Source organism: Wasmannia auropunctata, unplaced genomic scaffold (assembly GCF_000956235.1).
Source record: "Wasmannia auropunctata unplaced genomic scaffold, wasmannia.A_1.0 LD336099.1, whole genome shotgun sequence".
Taxonomy (NCBI): domain Eukaryota; kingdom Metazoa; phylum Arthropoda; class Insecta; order Hymenoptera; family Formicidae; genus Wasmannia; species Wasmannia auropunctata.
In genome coordinates, this window is record NW_012026791.1 from 1686137 (window position 1) to 1712358 (window position 26222).

General features: G+C 39.5%; 2 protein-coding genes across 6 annotated transcripts in view; one reads left to right on the plus strand and one right to left on the minus strand.

Annotated features, from left to right (window-relative positions):
* The window catches only part of LOC105462457 (carboxypeptidase N subunit 2), a 5155-nt gene extending 2578 nt beyond the window's left edge, over positions 1–2577 (plus strand). For both annotated transcript variants that reach the window (XM_011709075.1, XM_011709076.1), the window contains 2 exons: positions 210–624; positions 1313–2577. In XM_011709075.1, the coding sequence (XP_011707377.1) occupies positions 210–624; positions 1313–1934 (1037 nt within the window). In that variant the 3' untranslated portion in view covers positions 1935–2577. The remainder of the gene's footprint in view (positions 1–209; positions 625–1312) is intronic.
* Positions 2578–3052: 475 nt separating this feature from the next.
* LOC105462458 lies at positions 3053–26197 on the minus strand. Of its 4 annotated transcripts, none has more exons than XM_011709077.1 (3): positions 25725–26197; positions 9918–9967; positions 3053–6986 (listed from the first exon to the last, which is right to left on the minus strand). In XM_011709077.1, exon 3 carries the CDS (start codon positions 6967–6969, stop codon positions 4879–4881), a length of 2091 nt encoding a protein of 696 aa, XP_011707379.1. In that variant the 5' UTR covers positions 6970–6986; positions 9918–9967; positions 25725–26197; the 3' UTR covers positions 3053–4878. The 4 variants fall into 4 exon arrangements, with proteins under 4 accessions (XP_011707379.1, XP_011707380.1, XP_011707382.1 ...); XM_011709078.1 differs by lacking the exon at positions 25725–26197 and adding an exon at positions 20839–20998; XM_011709080.1 differs by lacking the exon at positions 25725–26197 and adding an exon at positions 19475–19607.
* Between the last annotated feature and the right edge of the window lie 25 nt (positions 26198–26222).

The window sequence follows — 26222 nt, forward strand, 5'->3', positions numbered from 1 at the left end:
GCTCTTCCGATCTTTAGTGATACAAGATATTAAAGTATTGAATTTTCAGAGTTTTTTAAATTAAAAATAATTGACCATTGAAATACTGACAACACGAATTGATACGAGAATTATTTTAATTGTAACTTTAAAATTAATTTCTTTTTATTTTATTTTCTGACCTCGATAGAATCTCTTGCGTTTTATGTAATTAATTAATTACTTCGTAGGAAATCGCTTGACGGAGGCAATGGATCCTGACATATTTCGAAACAATCCAGATTTAGCCGTAATCCATTTAGAAGATAATCCATGGAGGTGCGACTGTGCACAACTCTACGTCACCTTTGAGTACTTAACGGTTCCTTCCCCCAAAATTGTGGGATCGACTCTGATTTGCCAGAGTCCGGCGAACGTTTCCGGCTACTCGTGGGAAGCCGCATGTTTCGACGCGTGGAACACTGATATTTATTACAGCAAGGACAGAACTTGGGGAATGGTTATGATCAGCTTACTCATCTTAGTCGTTCTGTGTGGCAGTGTGATATCAATTAAGCACACTTTAAAGATAAAGAGAAGAGTCCTCGAGCAGAGGCAAAGGGAATTAGCAGAAGAAAGAGAAAGATTACGACTTTTGCAAAGGAGGTAAGATACTGTGCGTCGCTTGAGTAAAATCGATACGCGTACGTGCTGCGTCAGTGAAGACGCACGATGATCTTTATGACAATAAGCGGGATTAATGTTTGAGTAATTTAATATTCGTGTTGCGTTTATATTTTTAACGTGAATAAAATTAATGTTTAAGATGTAAGCTATAAGGAACATGAACATCTACCTGCAACTGATAAGACAGATATCTGCCTAGAACTGTAAATTTATATCACAAGTTCACAAGTTGGTATATTAATCATCTCTTAAATTAAGTGATATCAAAGAGCGCGTTACCGACATGTAATCATATTTTTAATATTTAATAGAAGTATTTTTTAAGTATTTTTGCTACTTAACAAAATTTTCTAAATAAATGTATATTGCAAGAATTTTACAATTATCAGTTTTTGAAATTTTATAGAATAAATGTGTAGCGTAAAAATTTTTTTCAATTATATCTGTCTCAAATTCTAAATTGCACTATCAATAATACACCGTTTCTAGCTACAAGAATATATTGCAAGAATTTTACAATTATTAGTTTTTGAAATTTTATAGAATAAATATGTACCGTAAAAATTTTTTAATTTTCTATCTCAACCTCTAAATTGCACTATCAATAATACGTTTCTAACAAGAATAGCACGATGAAATGAAAGGCTCTATTTGACCGTATTTCCAGGAACCAGCGTTTAGAAGAAGAGGTAGAGGAACTGGAGACAGAGGAGATCAGAATTAATCCTCTAGAACTAGTCGGTCCACCTAGCTACGAGGAAGCGGTCCAGATGCCGAGACTAGCTCACTCCATGGATGCATTAAACGAGATCTCCATCGAAAACGGCACTTTGCGCTCCATAAATTCCATGGATAATCTACGGACAAAGAAGAGAAGAACGAGGAGACCTCGTAAACGGACGCAGAGCGAGGACGATCTGCTGAGACGGGAGGAACGCCGGCAGGAACGAATCAGAAGAGAGCGGAATAATTCCAGCGGCAACATATGCGACACGGATCAACAGCATAATACGAATCCCAGGAATCCTAGGACTTCTTCGGCGCGCAGATCCAGGAGGCACAGCGTCGTGGATGAGGTTATCGAATCGAGCAGTAGCAAAGACAGACCGAGGCCGCAAACTCCCACCTCGAGGAGAAGAAAAAGAAGACAAGTGTTCAGAAACGAACATGTGACCGATGACGAAGATTCCGACGTTCAAGCAATAAGTTCGAACCGATCCATTGTCATCAAGGAACTCAAACGAGAGCCCAAGGGCGGTTGTAGGGAATCATTCGTGGAACGGGAGTAAACTATTCGTTTCATTCGTGAATTTATTCCAAAGCGTATGATAAATATTTTTTTTTAGTACTTTAATAAAAATTTAATAAAAATGTAGGAAATGAGAGGAGGAATGTAGATTTTTAATTTTCTTAATGCGTAATTAATGTTATGTCGCCCACTCCGCGCAAAACGTGGCTCTCTAATTTCAAAACTTATTTCCCAGAAAGTCGTCTTGGAATGGTACGATCGGCGTTTAATCAACAGGGTGGGTACGGATCCATGATAACACACTTCGGCGCGATAATATTACGACGGTTTTATCTTGTCAAACCGGTTTTTTTCCCCCGTGTTAAATACACATATATTGCCCAAGGAAGATTAGTAATCAAGGAAATGACAAATGAACCGGCGAGCCAATAGTAAAAGGTTTACTCTGAAGAAGAGCAAAAGTACGAGCGTCTTCTTGGAACACTGTCTCCTCCGTCGAGATTCTAGCTCGTAATAACGCCGAGATTACCGGTTCGAATGCAGCGCAGGCGCGCCGATCTCGAATTACGGTAATTTCTTGTCAATCTAAAAAGAATTAAGATACTTCAAGATTATAGTTATGAACTAATTGTGTATCATGTTAATGTATCATTTGCGACAATAAAAGGGGCGGTGAACGGCAATACGTGCAGTAGATTATAAATAATTAGATCGTTATATATCTAGTGGAATTGAATAATACCCTAGTATAATTCATTGCACTACAGCATAATGGGCGTTTCACTTACGATTTTATCGGCTACCTGTGTGGCAATGGTTGCTTATTAAGAAAAAGATATAAAAAATGTTTAAGACTTGTAAATTTTCATTTAAGTTCACACGATTTAAATTTAGAAAGAGATATTAGAGTTATATTTATATACATACATGTATAGGATATTAATACAAAAAATATTTATTTGTATTTCTTCATTACTTATTTTTTTCTTTTGCGAATATCGGTAGTCGCGACGCGACTTGCCTCGCTTCTTTTAGGAGCAGGATGTCGTCGGGGTAATTATGTAACAAGTAAAAGAAATCACACGTGATATTGGTGACGTGTTCGAGAGTACGCGAACAAAGATTGTCCGTGACACACGGTTAAAGTAAATGATGATATCAACAAAATAACACTCTCTTTTATTGATCAAAGGCTGAACATATATAAATAAAGACTTACTATCTTCACTGAGTTCCTTACTTTATCTAAGCTAAATTAAATCCGACGATGCGTTATCGTTGGGACAAGTTTCGATCTCTAACGGGGAGGATCCGCGCTATCTTAAAATTAAATCATATACGCCGTGACAGCACATTCGACACATTTTGACTTAAAGAATCGTACGTAAAGGTATAATAATATGAATAATATGATAACCCGTTCGCGGCGCTCCGTCACGCTGCGCACAGCTACAATACGTGAAGCGTCGCATTTAACTGATAATCACGCGACGGAGTGCCGTCGCACGCATACACGAAATCTGTCCGCCTCTCAGTTTGCGCCGTGCGCAACGAATAAATACGTTAATGCACATGAAAATATCGCGAGTCATGTCACCTTTCTGAAATGTGCGCCACTGAAGGTCGCGAGAGGGGGTCGTGTTCCGCTATACAGGAGGGAATAATATGATAACAGAATATTACGTATATATTTTCTCTGACGTGAATAATGGGTTCTATGATATATTAGCGGTATTGTCAAAATCATTCATCGCTCGCAGCTCCGTCTACTACAAAAGCTGTCCCAAAGGTCATTATTCATAATTGGCAAACTCTATCTCTCATTGAATTACAAATTCCTCCGCGTCCAAACCGCGGTGTCACACTTAAAACGCCGCGCTAAAAACTACGAGGTACGCGTTGGCAAACAATCTGTGATATATCCGATCGAAGGACGGCGTGAGGCCGTCGCGGTGTGTGTATTAATCTTCGATGTGTAGAAAAATATGGCATAACTGGAATGCTCATCGACGCCTGACGTGCGGCGAACATTTCGTCGATCCTCGAGTAATCGAAGGATCCTCGCGATGCGATCTCGCGCGAGAATGCGAATACCGCGGGACTCCCGATGTCCTCGCTCTGGCTCGCTCGCGGGACACGCGAGACTTCCCGTTAGGAAGACTGACTAGTGTACTATAGTGTTAACTTTGAACATAACTCCATCCGCGGATTCCTATGCGTATGGCGTAAATACAGGATGTCCGAAATGCATTTTTGTTCAATTAAATTAAGAAGACAAGGTAAATGTGTTGATAAAAGGAGAGCTCGTGATTTGTAAGCGATAAAAATCGCAAGATTTCGACAATGGATTCAAGATTAGAGAATGTAAATCTTTATTTACTCTTTACTTCTTGAAATCGTTTTTAGCAGCAATTGATAATTTCTATATATTCATCTATTTACTTCATTTATATGTATGCAAAGTTTCGTAAAAATTAGAATTTACACCTTTATGAGGTGTATCCTTATAAGACATAATCAAACAGAATGAATGATCGCCGAAATAAAAAAGAATACGCGATATCCGAAGGACAGTCCGCACAGCATACGGTTTCAGCAAATATATACATATAGCGTGTCGTGTGTCCGATTGTTCAACAAAACGGCCCGAGGTTACAACTGTCCCTCGGCCACCTTTCGCACACTTTCAGCTTCCTGCCGAAAACAATAGTCCCTTAGCCACTGTCGTGTATGGTCTTTGACTCGGTAATCTTTCCTTATCACGAAAATCCATCGCGAGGAGTCAATTTGCGTGCAATCCTATAGGAACAACAGCGTTATTATAAATCACATCAGGGACACGTCGCATTCGTAAAAAAAAAAAAACTTTTCATTCCCGCACATATTATTTGTCTCTCGATCTCCTACATTCGACAGACGTAACACGTCGGTCGGTCGATACAATGTTCGCTATCTCGTGTAGATTCTCTTCCCGGGACACTGCTTCATGGCGTCTTGACTAGATTCTCACCAGCCATTGTTCGCGTGATGAGTATAGGCGTCTTTGGCACACTGTCGGGAATCTCCTGCAGAGTGATCTTCACTCTTTGAGCCCCGGGGCTGAGCGGTGGTCCATTAGTTGTCTCCGAAAGATGTGGCGTCGGTCCATTGGTCGTCGGTATCGTTGAAGTGGAGGGCTGCGGGTTTCTATCTTCCAGGAAGTTTTTCTTCAGGGAATTCACGTCCACGCGAGGTCTCTCCTCTCTCGCCTCGCCGTCTTGCGAAATTGCATTTTCGTCCTGCGAAAGTTGCTTCCTGGGCGGCTTCACGGGTTCCGAATGATCGACAGTGCCATTGAGTCGCGGCGCTTCTTGCGCTTGATAGTCATCATCGTGAATCTCGTCAATCTTCGCGTCGTCGCCAGTAGGTCTGGCCTTCACGAGAGGATCGCTCTCGAGTTCCGTTACGTAGGGCGAGGCGTCCTTCTTCGGTTGAGTCGAATTTTCACCGTGCTCCAGAAGAGACTTCTGTATCTCCTTCAACTCAGTGCCGGTCTCTACATCGGGCGGTTTCCTCTTCCTACATATCTCGCCTCTGTACGCGGCGAAACCGATCAGCGCCGCCACTATGGCGAGCAGAACGGCTAGAACGACGTACGAGCCCATGCCCTTCTTGGATTGCTTAGGTGAAGATACTGCTTGTTCGTTGTTACCTCTGTCCATGATATTACCAGATTTAGAATCGTCGCTCGTGTTAGATGTCATCACTAATACGTCGCTGGCTTTAGGATTAGGCGATATGGTGTCCGTGGAAATCTCGGTGGTGATTTTATCAATTTCGGACTCGACCGAATGGACCTTGGGTACGAGCGGCTCCTCAGTGGCCAGTTTAGTCGACGACACGTTTATAAATTGCTCCTCCTCAAGATCTAGGTCTTTAGGCTTCGACGTAGTCGCGGAAGTTCCCGTAAAGCCATCAAGAATATTCCACACATTACTCAACACATTAGTTACCGTGAAAAGTGACGACTGCTCATTGGAATCATCGCTATCTGTCTTCCCAGTCTCTTCTTCATCGTAATGCGTTCCGGTGGCACCAGACCCTTCGCCGGAGCCTTCGTCCCCATCGCCGGAACCCTGGGTTGGATAAAACAAGGCGTCCTTAATGTCCTTCTTCTGCGACATCTCGGTCGTGGATGTTTGATCCTTCTTGTCTTCGTTTTCGAAGAAAATTTCCCCGTCCTCAGCGCTATGTTGCAAGGAATTCGTCGTTGCGCTGGTAGTGATCGCCACCTTCGAAATGGAGGATTCTGTCGTAGAATCTATATTCGGAAGAGGTGTCTCGATTTCTGGTTCCTTCGGCTTTTCCGACGTGCTATTATTGACCTCTTCCTCTTCCTCCTCTTCACTGAACCCGTCCAAATCTCCAGATCCCAGATCCGAATCCCCAGATCCCTGCGCTTGATCGTTCTGCATTTCCCGATCCTGCTGCTCGAAGCTGCAGATAATCGCCGCGGTCGGCTTCATCAGCGACGTGCCCTTCATGTTGCCGGGACCCGCGCACACGACCTTCTTCGATATCATCACGCCCCTCTGCGCGATAAGATCGCGGACTTTGAGGGTGGCGCAGTTGCACTCGAGCGGATTACCGTGAATGTCTAGATGCTTAAGATTCTTCAGGCGCGCCAGCGCGGGTGGCAGTTGCTGGATGACATTCCTCCGCAGATTCAAGCTTCGGAGATGGGTCAAGCCCTCCAGGGAACCTAGTTCCAGATACTCAATGCGATTGTCGCCGAGATTGAGACTTTTCAAGTTATTTAGAGTTCGAAAACTCCCTGGTTCGATCTTCTTCAGATCGCCGTCAGACAGGTCGAGATGCCTAAGGCTAGTCAGATTATCGAAGAGGCCCAGAACTAAGACGTCTTGTGCGGCCGGAGCACTCAAGGACTCCAGACCGTGCGTCTCGATCTGCTCGAGGTCCTTCAGCTGGTCGCACCACGCCGCGGTGCGATTTTCCAGCTTGCAGAGCCCGTGAGTCCATCCCGAGTGATACAGAAGGATCAGGAGGAACGACAGCAAAGGCGGCGCTGCCTGCATCTTTCAATCTGATTTATCTACAACAAAAAAGGCGCATGTGAATATCGCTCGTCGACAATGTGACACGCATGTGTTTATCGTTCGTGATCAGTTTTATGTTACGCGATGAATATTTATAATGAGAATAGCAATGAGATTCGCATCTCGAAGATGAACGGATTACGCAGCTCAGCCGTGTCAAGGACGAGTAAGAACGTGTCACGTGGGGCGTTCGTAACGATGATTATTAGTATTTTCGAATGTTAACTCTGTGCACCGTCGAAGTGAACGTTGCGAAATGACAGATCACCGAAAGAAAGTCAACGGCGGCAGGTAGAGCAGTGGACTTTTAAGAGCTAAATTGGATGTACGCGCACTACGATATCTGTAAGCTATCAAAGATAAGCATTTGTCGGAAAGTATGATACAAAGTGTGCCGACTAAAACGAAGCGTTATTCATCGCTCGCCACTTTCCGGTATAACATTTCGTAATAGCGAGCGAAACCTATTACTTATTATGGCCATTACGTTATACTTTAATATCCGTAATCACATACGCGAAAGATCGTAATTTTCACGGTCTATTCAAGCAGACCGTGAAGGAAAGTAATGAAAGTAAAACGTCCCGGCTGGCTTAACACAGAAATGATTATCTAATGCCTGTAATTAGTACGCACACGCCCAGCCTGACGGTAATTACCACCGTTGTAGCACCTGCAAAACATCCAAGTCGATCCGAGCCTCGCGCGTGATACATTTGATACTCAATTATGCCGGCCAGGCCTGAAAATCGATGGCGAAACGCTAATAAACGCCGGCCATCCAGGCAAACCTTATCGGAATATTATCATTGCCTCGGCAATCGTCAATGTAGGACTGCAGATAAGGAGGCGGTACTGTTTGTACGATAAAGTAAGAGTTAACTCATGAAAAGGTATGACGATCATTAGGGGCTTAATATTTCTGTTAGCCGCTATAGCAACTCGCACATCTCGTTCGGCACGCACTGCACGCAGAGATCAGTTGTACATAAATATGAATTTGTCATCGTGTCGTCAATCATTGTACTGTAAAAATTTCATTTACCTTTCCAAGTAAGGAATACTATTTGTTTTATTTGTTGAGCCATACATTCCGAAATTCAAGAGAGCGTAAAATACGTTTATTTACGAGCGTTTTCCAATTATTGACTACAGTTTAACGAAAGATATTCCCCTTATATCAATATGTGCAATAATTAAATGCAGGTTAAAAAGAAATGCGAATGTCAAAGTTCCGCGCATACTAAGATAGCCGTTCTATGAGAGCCGTTTCTATCTAACTAACCGCTTAAAGCGAGGATCGTCGGGTTGAATGAGGAAAATTTATCGGTTGGACAAGCCTCTTTTTCGCCATCTCAAATACCTCTTCGGACCGCTACACCACCGACACAACGGGCGTTCTATACATAGAGCGACGCAGGGCAAGCAGTTTCGGCATGTCATTTGCATTATTTTGCATACTGTCCGCGGTATCGGCATAACGGTGACGTCATTTCCATCTATAAACAGCGAGTAAAAGAAGGAAAGAAAGGCGATGGTTCGCGCGCCGCGATCACCGTAACGAACGTGCATTGAACTCGCATGACCGATCGTAATCACGTTAATTGGCCGGCTGCATGCGCGATTCGACGATGGGTGCATTTCTTACGCGTTAATAACTCCGGGGCCGCGGGATTGAAATAAATGTCCCTCGCTATCAGCGAGATAAAGCAAATAATGGATTCCATTGTGCTTGTTAAAGATACCGATAAGCCGATACCGATTTCTCGCCGTTGCGTAACCGGCCGGGCTGCGCCCGGATCGAAATTGCGCGCGCTCTCACCTCTCACGATTAACGATCAACCGCATTATTAATGAAAGAAAAATTAGTAAGGCAAATTAAATTAGTATTACCCGGGAATACATATTGCGTAAATATTATATTACGTGATAATCGGCTAACAGATGAACAGTAACCAATAATACAATAAAAAGACGTTATATTTTTCATACATTCAATGCATTACGATCTCGAGAAAATTTCTAGGAATTTCGCAATATGTAATTAATAATAATGTGCAAAATTTCACGCAATTTCACTATCTTTTATGTTAAAGATTTGCAAGGCATTATGCTTTTTGTACGTAAAACGAATCTTTAACAAAATAATAAAAAAATCAAACTGTTCCGTCATTTTACCAAAACAAAGGATGAGTGATCTGCATTTTCCGGTTTAATCTTTGAACGGACGTAATGCCCTCCAAATTTAATGCATGGTGCAATGTAAAACACGCTTCACGTAATCGCGTGGGTGGAGGCAGGTCATGGCCAATGGGTCCGAGATCTCGGGGAACGATCCGCTACCCCGCGCTTCGGAGATGCGCGTCCACACTTTGTGTAATCAATATGTGTGTATGCGTGCGTGTGTGAGGCTTGCGAAGAGGTACTTCCTGTAATTCTACGAACGGGGCTTTCGCATGAAAGTGATATGGTGTAGGGATGTGCCACGGCACGGGCAGTGACGCGCGAAAGCTTTTTTTCAAGCTCAACAAGCCTGGCTCGCTGAAAAGAAGGCGAGACTCGCACGTTTGTATAATCGAAAATAACGATGACAAAGAGTTACGTCCTTTCATTGGCAAGAGATGCCGTTTAAAGTTACGTCAACTCGTTTACGTTTTGCGAAATCAATAACGATGCTAATTGCAAATACAAACATGGTAGCTAATTGCAGAAAGTCGGTCAGTAAAAGGATGTATTATCAACTTATCTCTCATGCAACAACAGAATTTTATTTTACCGGTTAATTCCGATAAATCATCATCACATTAATCGGATATTAATCACCAATAATCGTGATAAAATGTTATTATTACGATCATGAGAAATTACGTTTATCCTCCTCCCCACGTGTCACGCGATCGATATATAGAATCTTAATCGGTACTTACGATTCGTTTGCTCAGACGTGGTTTCGGCAACACCGTGATCTCGATGGCATCTGCAACACACACACGAAACAGAACGGATAAATTCCCACGTTAAGTATATTCCTTGATTGAACGCTATTCAGCAACTGGACACTGATGTATCGATGAGATCAATGATCGTTCGATCATCAAACAAATATTTAATGGAAAATAAATTACGACGATTGGCATAAACAAACGACAAATTAATTCGCGACGATCAATCAGGACCTTCCCTAATGCGTGTGCTTCAAGCATCGCTTCTTCATTTCTTCCACACCGCCACTTTACGCAGCATTCGTCTCTCGAGTGGCGCGCGTAATCGCTTTTATCGCGCGCGTGAATGTCCGCGAGCGTGCGTGAGCCGTGGAAAGTTGTTTGCGACGGATTCTCGCGGTGTAACAGCAGTATCATTTCGCGCAGGAATTTCACGTGTTCGCATTCCCGGCCAGTAGCGTGTATCTACCTACCCACCTATATACCTACCCACCGCGATAATCCGCTCCCGAGTCGATTTGCTCGCCGGGGCGTTAAATCGCCCAGGATTTTCTACGCGACGGCTACACTTTCGTTCTCGTTTCTCTCTTTGCCCTCCCCCTTTCCTCTCCTCGCCAACGTTGCGCAAGATTCGTCTCGCGGATTTTTCCCATCCTGTCTCCCCGTCTACGCCGCTGACTCACTTATGCGTACCGACACGAGATTTCTAGTCCTTGACTTTCCGGCCCCGGGTGTTCGTCGCGACGTTATTACACGGCGGTCGTAATTATTATTATTATTATTACGACACGCGTCTATTTCCCCTTCACCTCCATCACCGGATCTTTTCTTTTATGGTCCGCATCTTTCTCGGTTTCGTAATCGCGCCGTTGCAAAACGTCTCGCGTGTGCTAGATTCGGCACGCCGTTTCTCGAGTTCAAAGAGGCAACGTCGATTACGTCGCACGACGTCGTGACATTACGTACATTAATGGAGCTTATCGTCGACGCCAGATATGGGTAATTTCTTCGTTTTAATTGACAATCCGTGCGCAGATAATAACGCATCACGCTGAATTATGAATAACTGAAGTGAAACGACCGAGAGATTCTTCTTTTAACTAGAATAATACATTCTGAAAAAAGAATCTCAATCAAAGATATACGTAATCGAATCTTCCAGTTGGTCATTTGAATCAAAATGAGATTTGTGTTTGCAGAAAAAAATTTAATTATTTACTTACTTAAATATTTAATTATTTTAAGGCTGCAGTCGAGTACTGAGAACTTTCTCCAAAATGTTTGACAAAGAAAAGTCGACTTTCCAGATTCGAAGGACGTTTTGCATACGCAAGTACTTTGCGCGCGGCCGCGCGCACTCTTGCGCGAATTCAGCAGAAAATTCGTAACGAGTGGTGCACCGAGCACGTACACGCCTGGTTTGGTTACGGTTCGCTTTTTGCCGACTCCGTTTCTTAACGGTACCGACACGTACCTCGTGGTCCAGTTCACCGGGGGGAGCCCGGCGATTCGAGGAGCCATCCCGGCAGGTCGTACACCTCTCCGTACGACGGGAGGAAGTTAAAAGCGGGTGTGCGGAAACATCGCTTGCTTCACACCAGCGATTCGTATTTTAATACGTCCGTCTGTTGGCCCTGATCACGCGATCCTTATTTATTCTAATTTAGCCTCATTAACTCGTTTCGTGCGAAAGCACAGCTGTGACGCGAGGACATCGGTATTCGATTATGCTCTTGTCGATGTTCTCGCGTTTCCCGTGAAATTTATCGTTGAGCTTATCGATTATTAATTTATTCATTAATTCGTCGATGGATTCGCCACTCAAAAATTAGCTTATTTTAAAGCGGACCTAACGAGTGTATATAATTATGAAAAAACGCCGGGCATTTCCCTCTCATCCTTGCGTCATGCATAAAAATGTGATTAATCTCACTCGGAGGCATGAATGGACTATTAACGGGCTAATATCGTACTGTTGCTGTTAACGAACTTTTTGCTGTAATAAAACCGCGTATCGTTCGGAACGGTACAACGGCACTCCATTCTGACCGATCAAAGCGTTTTGTTCCCCGGCGAATTAATCAATTACCTGCGTTTAATTTAGTTTCCGAAGGGAAGAGGCGCAATCGATAAATCATTACACGAACACGTAGGGAAATAACAAGTATCAATCTATCAGAATGCAAGCGCGATTTTATTGATGACTTTTCCACAACTTCCATTTCTTTTTTTTTTTTCAATCTGTACATTCCTCCGTCTGCAGTTTAATTTACGAAATCATTCTGTTATCATCCACGGCAGATGTGCGTAAGTAACCAACGTCATCGATCGATTATAAATTGAACTTTGATCGTAAAGTTGATGGCACATAATTCCGTCGATCAATATAAGATTTTATCGAAAAGATATTCTAGTTAGGGAAATAGCGATACAATCTTCATTATTTATCTTTAGATTGCGGATTACAGATTACTTGACAAATTTGTAATTTTTTTCTAACGGTTGATTGCTTAAACACTGTTGAGGAAGAAAATCTTACGGAGGAGCTTGTATGGAGAGAGAGAGAGAGAGAATGTATGTGTGTGAGAGTGAGGTAATCTATTAGATAATCTAAAAGTAGAGCACGTTTGGAGGAAACAATGAGAATGCAAACATTACTTTAGACAAGAAACAGTGTATTGAAGATACGTGATACGTTTACGCTCTGAGCACTTCTCAACCTTGTTGACTGTCTTAAACTACATTTAGACTGACCCTCGACAATCCTTGCCAAGAATTTCTCCACCGGATCGAATTTGCAACTTTGTTGATCAATAAACCGACCGAATCTCGCTGTTGGAAATTTATTTACATCGATAATAAACGAAGTTAACCCGCGGAGAGAACCGTCGATCAGCGCAAACCGTTCGTGCCTTAATGCGCGCGATATGTGGACAGGGAAAGGCCCGAAGCCTCGGTTTCGAAGAAATTGGAAATACCGTGACGAATTCCGCAAAAGAACCTTAAAGTCACGCACGACCGGCGTTACATTGTAAGCCGTCGGACAAGACGGTGATAACGCGAGCGGCGATAAATGAAACATTAATTGGTTTCGGAGCACGTGTACGTATATATTTTGCAACGTCGTTGTTATCGATCGGCAGATATCTAAAATGTGTTACGTGTTCGGAAATGTATTACGTCTCTTCCGGGATTGCTTTTTTTGTGGCTGACACTACTCCCCGTATATCTCATTTCTTCGATATTTCTCCTTGCCATTATAAATAAAATGAAAAGTCTAAATTGCGATGGAAAGTCATCTCATAAATTATAGGTTATTATAGCACAAAATGTAATTTGTGACATGCAATGCACGTAATTTCCCCTCTCTCCGATTTTTTTTTTACAATAAGACTTTCCTCACAAAATGTCGCAAGATCTTAATGAAGATCGTAAAGTAGAAAAACGGGTAATAAATCAAAGTAACAACAGTGATGGAGACCACACCGGACGCGAGCCCGGTCTTTCTCGCGTAAATGGTATACATCGGCATATCGGGCATTCGTGCGAAACGATTAGCAAGCCGCATACGCGCCTAGAGATCACGCTGGAGGCATGCGTCAGAGTAGGATAGGTCAATCAACCCGAGTAATCGCAAATAACAAGATTTGCGTTGCTAATAAAGTCCCTCTAAGACCCGCTCTATGACCGGCTCAATTAGTGCCGATCGATCGATTCGCGTGCATAGCGCCGATAGATGCTACGAGGAGCCATGATTGCTGTCAGTTCGCGTAAACTTCAGGAAACGATTGCAAAAGGACGACAGAATTCAGATGACGACGACGGGGCAATGGCCATCATTGATAGAACTGGATGTTGGAACAGGACTTGAATTTATTGATCTCATGAAGCAAGTACACTCTTACATATTGACATTTCTATTTATTCCGCGTTATCTGAGATCCCTCGCTTTGCTCCTCCCCGCCTCGAAAAGAGATAAATAAGGAGAAATAATATTCGTAGAAACGGAGATTGTTGTTCTTCCAATAACTTAAAAAAAGTATTTCTTTCGTTCTCTGAAGTGATATAAAAATTAAAAATCCCTTTATATTTGAGGCACGAACTGTTCTACTTTCCACGGCGATTATCGTTCCAATGAAACGGTTATCAGATTGCTACGCCTTCCGTAATTTTTCATAGATTATATATCGACAGCTAGCAACCGTTCTTATCGTGTTAACGGAGCGAGGACGGGAGTGATTCAAGACCGTGCGAGGACCACATGTGGCGGTCGCCGTGCCTGAAATAATATATCCATTGCCTGCCAATGGAAGCAATTAGGAACAATATCGCCATGCTGACATACATTTTGCGGCGCGAGACGGCAGGCGCGATCGTCGCATGCAGGCGTCGCTCAAAAGCCAATTCAGACGAAACGACATTTTCTAACGTGTTTTCTAACGAGTCGTCGTACCAGTCGTCGAACGCACCTCTTATAGTTGACAGTCTCCTAATAAAGGTGTTGTCCTGTCAAATGCCGAGGTCACAACGCGAGTTTTGCTAATTGTTCAATTTCCGACAAAATTTCCCCATTTTCCCACATCCCGTAAGGGAATTCAATCGAGCACTCAAAATATATCAGACATTAAATTTTAAGCAAGAACTTTGTTCTTTCCAAAAGAACAAAGTCGATAAAAAATTTTTACATCACTTCATTTCCCTTATGAAATCTCCTACTGATTTCTATCGTACACTATTAATCATTACTCTTATGCTCAGCTTTTGTAATATGACACTTTAACCTGTTTATTTTTCGAATCAACCAACAGTCCACCTTATTCGGCTTGTCTGCAATGTTTCAGATTTGATTGATCGATTTTATAAATCTTATCTGTTTAATATTTAAATTAGAGGAAGAAAAACTAAAAGATATTAATTTTAAAAATACGTACAATATATGTACTCTGACACCAAGAGAATAATAATCTCATGCATTAACCTTCGCAGAATGCCTTACTGGAGGATATCGAGATCATCATGTATTAGCATATAAAGATCTGGTTGGCCTTCACCCTGTCATTATGCGTAACTCTTAAGAAAACAGACTTGTCGCGATTTAAAAAAACCTAGTTTTATCCATCATCAATAGAATTTTTCAAGAAGAAGAAAATGATATTTAAATAAATATAAAAGTAAAGAAGAATGAAATTACTATATAAAGCATGCAAATAAATATCTTGTAAAAATTTATTAAGTAGAACCATGTTTTTTATTGTACACATACATATGTATGTAATTCCAAATTAAAAAAGAAACGTGTAATAAATTTCAAGTACGAACACTTTTATGGGCAAAGTATTAGTTACTAGTTTTGCGTTTATATTCTTCTTCTTTATTGCCTGTCGTTCTTTTCAAATTTATTGTATCTATAATTATCAAATTTCTTCAAAGATGGAAGATCGTAAAGCCAGGCTGAGAAGACTTCTATTATATGTCACCACTACGTTTAATCTAACAACCAAACCAGCGCAAGCTGTCCAATTGGCATAAAAATTTGACTTTAAATACTAGTGTGATTAATGCACTGGCTGACAATTTTCAGTTATACTCAACTGGTCGCAAAGGTCAGTCATAAACCCCGGAAACAATCACATTTCGCACTTTGTTGGCAATGATGATGTAACGTTTGCAGTTTCATATCGCGCGATCGTGAAGTATCTCTTTTTTTATCCGCAACTCGTACAAAAAGAAGGTAATTCTTTAATTATTGTTTGTAACTATCGACGGGCAATTGAGAAAATTAAAAATTCAAAGTTACTTTATTTTAAACTTCTTTGCAATTGTATCTAAAATATGTATATAAAATTCAAAATGCATCACATTTTTTCGCTTAGATATTGTTTTGTTTTTTAAATTATAATATTATAATATTATCTATTTTATAAATAATTTTTAAGAAAAATTTTATTAAAAAACAAAATTTCGCGAAAATATAATATTTATAAGCTTTTTTCACGATACTTTTTAGATTTTTCAGTAAAACAGAATTTTTACTTATTTTTTTTTAAACTTTGCTATCAATTGTCGTCAATTAATTAAATTACCTTCGTTTAAATTCATTAATTCAAATTTTGCCATTGCATTGTGAATATCGTAAAATCATGATTTACTTAATTTTCTTATTAACCCAATTTTATTAATTCACTTGTAAGTCTTGTAACATGTATTTAAAAAAGAAAAAAGTTAATTTTTTAAGTTCATAAAACGTACATTTTTATCAGTATATTGACTAATGCATGGTACCTTGATAAAAGAGTTATCTCTAAATAAATACGTTCTCAAATAGATAATGACGACGAGACGTGAAAACGCAATCATACGTGTACATTTTTATTTCCTATGTACGTTACGATATATTTTACGTCATGTTTCCGTAAATATATATAAAAATTAAATAATTTTTAAAATTGTACATTCTATATGTATAGATGTCTATTTATCTCTATCATTCACACCTTATAATAAATTCGCTAATTGTATAATCGATGTGATAAGCATAATGCATAGAACATATTTTATATATGTCTACAATAATAATTATGATTTAGGAATTTTTAAATTAAATGTACACCTCACAAAATTGCTATGTAATAATTCTTAATAAATCATTATCGTTATATAAGAAATTTCAAGATAAGAAATCAGAAGCAGAAATGAGATAAGGATTACTTTTTAAATCGATAGACACGTGGATTATACTGCTTTATTTACATTAATAATCTGTATCTATTTTTTCATTCGCTTCTAATAAGGTATTAGTCACATGCCCGCGTGTAATGTTCTGCGACTAATAATCAGACGTCACAGTATTATTCATGAGCTGATGTAAAATACCGATGTATGACATTATCAAGTGGCAAATATTTGGCTACGTATCTATTTGATTTAAAACTGCCTTAAATATTTCTCCGTTTGTATCTAGCTTACTTAACAATTTGATAATCGGAATAACAATTCGCAAATCATATAATTGATTATAAATCTATTTCGGTATAGGTGTTAATTATATCTTCTAAATCGAGCAGACTCACATGTTCATATAAATAATGTTTTACTTTCATTGTATAATTTGCTATTAATTAGTTTAATACCATTTACATTTTATAAAAAATATAATGCATATTTAATCTCATTTAATGCCACTAACTATTGTCAAATTTACACGATTTATTTGATTAATTTTAAATTTCTAAAAATTATATAATTTTTAATATCTCTTCAGAAAAAAATGTTGCAGACTTTTCTCCTTGTCCTCATTTTATTTCTTCTTAAACACTTTCCATTTCGTTTGCGAAATAGTCACATTTATTTCGGCCACTACATATCTATGTAAGGATAGGCAATTAAAAGTCGACGACTTTCGATTCGCCAGGAGATTCAAGATATTTCGTTTGCGTTAGTCGAATGTGTTGTGTTACGTAACGTAGTATATTGCGATGATATGTCAGAATTTCGTTCGTGTAACTTAAAGGGCCTTGGGCGATAGCGATCATTTTCATCGTCCACCTCGGTCTCTCCAGACCGCAAGCGAACTATTAATAAATGCATATATAAAAAGGGTCTATACGCCGCTCTCTACGTGAGATATAGAGAGCAACGGAAAGAAATGACAGCTGGAAGAGTTGAAAAAATTTTATAGGATGTTCCCGGTATCCTGTACATTATCCACACATCCTATACATTGTATATCCTATACATTGGACAAATGATATATGAAGAGTCAAAAGAGACAAAAAAGGAAAGAGAAACAGACAGATCAGTAGGCACGTTTATATGTTTTCGCAATCGGCCATGAACGAATCAGATGCTCCGCAGAAGACATTATCGGAGGTAATAGAAGTGACTAGTATAGCACTGAATCAGTTCAATCGAATAAAATAGTCCGCAGTAACGTCCCAGGAAACTGCGGAGCAGTAATCAAGTATGAAATAACCTGGCTATTAAACATTAATAGCTTGAGAAGATTCCAAGAGAAGAGCTGCAAAAATTTATATGATTTATAGAAGTGTCTTAAGATAAAATGAAGAATGTCATTTATATAAGAACATTAATTAAAGTTACCTTTTGAAGAACTAGGTTTTATATATATTATATAGCAAATAGTTATAGCATATAGCATTATATAGCAAATATTATATAGCATATAGTATATAGCAAATATACTTATTTTTATTTTCTATAGCTTTACATTCTAAGAAAAATATTAGTATTATTAAAAATATAGTATATAGTATTATTAAAAATTTATCAAATTCAAAAAATTAAAAAATAATTTTAAAAGCAGGGAAATAAATATAGAAATTATATAAAAAGAAAAAATGTAAAGTTTATTTTAAATTTCAAATAAATTTGAAATAAAAATTTGTTTTTCCCCCCCTTTAAAGTTATAATCTTATCTTTAAAAACAGAGTTAAATCGTTTCTCAATTGGATTGTTTTAATTTTCAATAATAGTTTTCAATAATAACATCAATAATGACAACAAAATTTTTAACAAGCTATTATATTGTAAATATGTCATAGATAATTCTGAGGAAGAATATATTACAGGAAAAAAGAGAAGAAGATATTAGAAAAGAATATTTAAAAAAAAGGAGTATAAGAAGAATGAGAGAATAGAAACAGATGATAAAAAAAATACGATAAATATACGGGGGTTGCAAGTCACTTATGCCGTCTCTGGAACATCAGCATTGCTAATGACAGCGACCTTCGCCACGTTCAGGCCTGGTCGAGGAAAGATCTCACACGACCTAACTAACTTCCCCATCTTTCTCCGTACTCATCTCGCACCATCGACCTCTGCACCTGCCGTCCTTTTCTCGAAAGGCACGTGACCTCATGAGGGCTTCACATGCGTGATGCATGCGTCACGAAGCCAACAGTTTAAGATTTACGAATTAACGCGGCGACACTGACGAATAACGAGCATAGTATTTGATGAGACGCACTTCTTAGCGTAATTTAAGAAGTGCTAATTCATAAGATTACGAAAACGTTCTGACAGAAAAAAATTCCTTATCATTCATAGCAGAGAGTAGAATATAAAAAAGAAAGGGTACCCCAATCTGTGCAGCTATCCTTCAATACTCGATATTAAAGGTCAAGACCAAACGATTGCTTCAATGTCAAGATATTGATAGGCAATTCTGAAATTTAAGTCGTCTTGACAGATGAAATCTTAAGAATGCAAAACGATAAAGACACTTGTTTTCCAATTAGAATAAAATGGGCTTTATCTCACCGCAAGTTTAATTAAAAAATTAATTATCAATATATCTGATATCAAAAATTAAAATATTAAAATTAATCTTTTAGCATATTTTCATTTTAAAAAATCGGCTTTCCAACTCTCATTTATTCAAAATATTTACTTAAAACAGTCAAATGATTACATTAATATGTAGATACACTTAATAAAAATAATTATTATGTTATCAATCATAATAAAAAAAAGATCTAAAAGGATGTATTAAATATTAACAATAAAACATTTATTCGTACGTTAATGAATATGCGTGAAACCTGTCTGCGGCTTTGAATAGTGCTCGTTTCCTTTCTGCGATATGTAAATAAATTGCGCAATGAACCAAAATATTCGTCTGTTACGTCTCGCTCGTGACGACCTTTTGGCAGATGTAGATTTCGCGAACGGAGCGCGAAATCACATCTAGGGAGACGCACCGGAGAAGTTCAAAATTCACGTAAAAACTGTCAGTCGACCTGAAAGATAAAGTGCGATTTGTTTGATTTTCCATGCTTGCGTTATCGCGTATCGATAAGCGCACGATAAGGGGTACATAAGATATCGGGAGGAGCAGTAAAGCGCCTCGCATGATTTTTAAATCGCGAACGCGACGCGATACATTATCGCGGTTTTTTTTACAATACGATCAACATCGTTGATTCTCGGCGGAAAGTTTTTGGGCTGTTTAGTCGCTTCGAATTGTTATTACAAAATTAACGCATTCATTGCAATCCAGTTATGATTAGTCATAGGAGTAAATATATCAATTGCCAAGATATAGAATGCTAAAAATAAGAGATTCTTGGCAAAAATTATAGGCTACACATTAGACGTGTATTGAAGTCTATTTTCATAATTATGTATGAATGGTATAGAATTAATTTTTAGGCAAAGAATCGTAGTAAAAAATGAGTCAAGAATGATTTTGTAATGCTTTAATGACGTGTGAAAATTCATTGGTAGTTCTTCCTATCTTTATGCCGCTGGTCTACATTGTTATTCCAACAAAAAGTTAAAGTGTCATTACCTATTCGTTTTACGCCAACGAACGCGTAATCATGAGTATTTTCTTTTGGAGAGATAAAATCAAGTGTCATTAGAAGTCAAAGCGTCGTATAAGCGTCTCACAATGTTCGTCGTTTATAAAATCGTTCTGACATTATATTATCATACATGATCTCGGAAAGTATAATTATTTGTTTTTACGAGCACCGTCTGTGTTAATATGAAATTTTTTTATATTTATTTATCGCGACTAATAAACTTGGCTAATAAAATAGGCGGCAAATCAATTGTTCCTTAGTTTGGAATAATTTAAAGAAGAAAGGAAGAGAGGATAATTAATATCAGTTATAATGTTATTGTTTAAAACAATTCTTCTATAATTAACGATCTCATATCGTAATGCTACTAAAATCATTACTACTATTATTTCATATCTGAATAATTATTTCTCTTATTTTTTTAAAGCAGTTTAAAAAAGAAAGAAAGAATATAGCCATTACAGGTACTATTCGTATGTAAACTATTTTTGTCTCGGAATTATCATTGTCTCTGCATAAATTACACGCGTAGAGAGGGAATCTTCAGAACGTAGCGTGCACGTGTAGAGCATCGTTACCTGCGGTTAGAACACCGGCCAATACGTGGAAACTCAGTGGAAACGGCTCGGCTGGAGGTTACTCCATTCCCGACGTTGCTGCGAGGCGCGGAGTGCCGAAGTGAGGATACAACGTGGCGTACCGTAACACGCCGCGCATGCATATATACGAATGCATATGAATGTACACGGCCGGAAAGGTAAAGGTGGGTTCGATGACGTCGCGTGGTCGTAAACACCTGAGAACTCGTTATCGTGACGATACAGAGACGCGCCAACCGATGTTGCATCGGCGCGGCCGCGGCGACGGCGGCGGCTGCAAGACCGCCGCCTTGGCCTGCTCCGCCAACGAGTAGACGCCGTCGGGCGAGTATAGGTAATCCGTGACGACCGACGAAGAAACACGACTACCTGCGTCCCTCTCCCCGATATTTCGATATGTCACAATAGCGTGTTTCTCAGAGCGAGGAACACACACGGTCCCGTGATGCGTGCATCGCAGATGTAGGCGGCTGGAAGGGAACCTTGGAAATCTCGGCTTATCGTTGAGAAAAAAAAAAGGAGAGACACCTCGGATCTCGCCAGATTCCGGGAGTTCCCGTGAGGCAAATATGAAAGTTCATCGAGAGATTCCGTTTAAAATCTATCTACCGTTTTGTTGTTCCTCTTCTTCGTCTTTGCAATATAACGATTTTTCAGCCTCGCGTATATAAGAGGAACGCTCGCGCGTGCACATTCGATGATTTTTGTGTAACTTTTGAGCACTCTAAACGCTTTCGTGGCTAACAGTTTGAACTGGGAAATATTTGCCAACGATTATCTGTTATTTGCAGATATTAATCACGGAATTGACTTAGTCGTTTACTCCCCTCGGGGCTGATCGTCGCTCGAGTTGGCTTGGATAACGAGCGCCCCGTTGCGTGCTCAGAATAGCGTTGTACATCTGAGCGACGTAACCGTCGATCATCACGAAAACCGGAAGATGCGAAGGCGAATTAAATTCCGACCGTCCGAGTTTGACGCTCATTACGTCGGCCGGGCGGACTTGTCGTTGATAAATTACGGATGGATTTTCCGGATTAAAACACGGTGAACGGCGTCGCAGGCGGACGGCGTGTTTTCTATTTGCCATTTGCATGCATGTGCGGTGGTCCGCGATCGCGATCAACCCGAGGGGAAAATTTAATATGTCATGATTGCCCGTATTTTCAATGCCGGCAGATTCGCGACGCCGCTAGCAAGTGTCGCAAGAGATCTCGGATTAGCGGAGAAAAACAAGAGGGAAGAAATAACGCGCGGACGCGCGCAAGAAAGCGGAGTTGATTTTAGTTTTTGAAAGTGAAATTGCCTTGCTTTCGAGCGACTTATTTTCATAATGTATCCGGCAAATTATGCGAAGTCGCTGTGAAGCGACTTGATATTTTTTTTTTTCGTATCGTACATCGAGGTTTGCATTCAAAGCAAGATTCCACGCCAAGATCTCGGCCAATTGAATTGTACAACGCCGGCCGATTATCAATCTCGTGACGTATCGGCCGGACAGCTTCAAACTTGCCACTGCGTCGCCGGAGTATTACGTCCACAAGGTCGTTAGAGATTTAGTTTCAGGCTTTTAATTTTCTCGAGCATCGACGAGCCGACGTCCACGTCGGATTTGTGCCGCTCGGGCTCAGGATCAGCCGCTACCTCTGATTAACGCCGTTACGTAATGAACATCGTCACAGACGGCCACGGAGATATCTTAGGCTACGCAGGTATAATCTCGTGTACTTAATCCGAGGAGACGAGCGAGCGCACTCGGCGGTCTGCGATCCTCGTACGCGGGCGCATGCATACGTGCATGTTGCGTGCACGCGTACGGATATGTCGTAGAGACACGACCGAGTTTTCCACGGAAATTGGCTGTCACTTGAAAGCGGAGATTTGCCCGATTAACGTCTGAGAATTTTCGTGCGACTTTCCCCGCAACGCGACGCGAAACATTTCAGTGCGACTGCTGCGAGAATTTACGGCCGACTTCTCATTTAACTTTATAACCGCTGTCTCCGTTTAACTTTAAACCACATTTAACTCAACTTCCACACTGAGAAAAATGGTTTGTTTGTACCAACAAGATGTATATGGCTGAATGAATTTTGGTGAAACCAAACAGAATTTCGGATTATAATAAGAGGATTTGATATTGTATTACTAGAACGTTTTGATAGACTTTACTATACGGATTTAATTAATATTTTCTAGTTAGATCTACAAAATTTCTGGTTATATTAGTAGCTCTATCGCCACAAGATGGGCATGAGACGAATTCAATTCTCGTATTTAAGAATCACTACGGAATAGTATAAAAGATGCAGCATCATGAGATCTTTAAGATCTCTTAAAGTGAGATCAAATTTTGATAGTAATTCTGAATCTTATATTCAGAATCTTATATTTCTGAAAATTAATATATGCTAAAGTATATTAATATGAGAAATTCAGTCACACAATAAAAGAAATTTTAATATATTTAACATGAAAGAATTGTTCGATCGACAAAAATTTCTGATATATTTAACAAGAAAAATAATTCGAATCGCCAAGAAATTCTGGTAGATTTAACAAGAAAAAATTAATCATATTCGTCTGGTGAATCGTACAAGAATTCTGATTCGTCGATTTTCAAACAGACATACTAGTTGACTCTAACAGATTTCCTCTTAATGCAACCAGATTCTTTTTTCAGTGCAGAAATGTGCTATTTTTTTCATTTAATTCTAGAAAAAGGAAAATCTTTTTACGCAAAGATTTAATTCAAAAACTATCTTAAAAAGAGAGTGTCGTGTGTTCTCTAAACTCATGCAATAAAATTTAAATATTTATCTATTTTTAGAAATTAATCAATTATCCTCGCAATTACACTCGCTAATATACGATATTGATTCGAGCAATAAGAGGATAAAAATTTAAATTCGTGTCTTATCTAAGTCACGTGCTGCACACTATAATCAGATGCAGAAACAGAAAAAAATGAGTTCTGGAACGTGCTACGCTGAGAGGTTGCGGTTTCTAAAGTCATTTATTTGTTAATCAGCAAAAAGTTATACCTGGCGCCTAACTGCAAGAACGTGATGAATTGTGACAAGCGTGACCATCAAATCAGTGCATATGTACGATGTAAATTATATGGTTAATGCACGCGGGATATTCAACTATTCCGGCGGATATACAAATATAAATACATATTGAACAGATAAAGTATTTTCATATTTATATCAAGATATACTATACTGAAATTTGTTTAATTTTCCTTATTTTTTATCTTATATATTTTGTAAGACAGCACAATTTAATAACAATTTTTAACTTTATAAAAATTCCTACTATTATATAAAAATCGAAAATCCGTGTTTCTTTTATAAGAATCATTATAAAATTACATAGTTTCTAATAAAATAAATTGTTACGCAACAATTGTCAAATTTAAAACTTATTAAATAATTATCAAATTATTTATTATTTAAAATAATTATCTTTGAAATAATTATAATGACGGTGGAAGTTTTTTGCTGAACCAATTTAATAACGGCCATTTATTGATTTTGCCTTGAATGATTAATTATCAATTAACTTATTTGGTAGTTTCAACAATTAAAGCGAACAAAAATCTATCAAAAATAATTTGTCCTGCTATTCGTAGCAAAATAGCTTTATTATCGGGTTCCGAAGTAAGTTTCGCGGAAAGTTTCAGAAGATGATTACAGTATTCCAGAAATTTTATGAAGATCCATTACGGCCGGGCACAAAGACAATCACCATTCGCGGCACGACCCTGACTGCCATGAGGTTGTGTTATTTTACTTTCAGCATTTCGTTCTAATTTTAGAAAAACGCGCTTCAACCACTAAGACCGGAAATATAGGTTCACGGAAAGCAGAATAAGAGGTTGCGCATCGGAAGCGCGAAGACATTTCGTAAGTTGAATAAACATGGACAAAATGGTTATGTAACGTTATCTCATAAATCTCACTTAATTTAAATTGCATTCAAGTAAGCAAATATGTGTACATTATAATTCGTGATACTTTTAAGTAATAAAAACCGGTATATTGTATTAAGTATATAATATAAATTTCGTATAGCTTGTATTTAATTTTAGTTTCCTATCCCTATTATTAAATTATATTAATTTATTGTAGATAATTTCTGTTAATTATTAAATTAGATTAAACATCCTTCTTAAATTTAATATTTAAACAACATTTAAACAGCCAACTTTAGTTTGCTAAATATAAGCTTAAAATAATATATTATCACAAAACTCATTCTAAAAATAAGTAGAGAAATAATTTGCTGTCATTTGCGCATTCCTGAAGATTATTTTGCTAAAATATTTCAAAGTTCGATGTTAATATCTCCGGAATTATATTTTAAAATTCTCAACGAAAGAGAAATACGCTCCACTTTTGTCGAACCGTAGCTTCTTCCGTGCCTCAATAGAAGTCACGCTTCACGAAATGCGCGTGTGCGATAATGATAAGTTCGCAATAACGACACATATGCCGATTTCTATGCAGCACCCAAATTCCCATGGCATATGTCACGTACGATCTTGCGTCACAAAAGTAATTCAGTCACTCGTTTGCACATAAGGGGTTCGGGCACGCACACGCATACGCACGTACGAGCATCTACGCACACACGTTCAATTCACGTAAAATGGTAAAAATAAATAAATAAATAATAAATTCATTTATCCCGGAACGCAAAACCGTAATCTGCACATTCTCTATGCCGATGCTCCCACGCACAGCTTCCTACACGTGTCTCTCTCTCTCTCTCTCTCTCTCTCTCTCTCTCNCTCTCTCTCTCTCTCTCTCTCTCTCTCTCTCTCTCTCAAGAAATCTGCGAAGAAAAGATAATCTTACCTCTCGTAACAGTATCCCAATATCCCGTTCCTTTACGAACGCGATCGCGATAATTCGCCCTCGCGTTCGTGTTTCCTTGCTTTGATGACGATCGGCGGGAAAGCGTGGAGATACGATTTCCGCGGCGGAGCTAAGGAACAGTCGAGTCGCCCGCCGGGGATTTTTCGCGCTATACCGGTCGAAGGTCGTTCGATCACTCGCGATCGGTCGGAGGGGGATTCGGCCGGCGATGAAGAAGAGGGTTGCGCCGCGTGCGCGCGCGCTGCACGCTCCGGCGATCCGGCGACTGCTATCGCGCGCGACTCGCTTGATCGCGAGGATTGAATGACTGCTGTACACCGCGGCGGGGATCGATGCCGCGAAAGATACGATCTATCGCAGCCTGAGGCCGAGTTAGGACTGTGGACTCTGACAGGCCGCGACTCCGCTCTCTCGCTCGCGAGGGCCAAGCCTACCGACTCACACACTCCGCACCTCGCTTCTCTCCTGATGCCGGCT

Coding starts and splice junctions, on each gene's coding strand:
- LOC105462458 (XM_011709077.1), bottom strand. CDS start 6,969: ATGCAGGCAGCGCCGCCTTTGCTGTCGTTCCTCCTGATCCTTCTGTAT.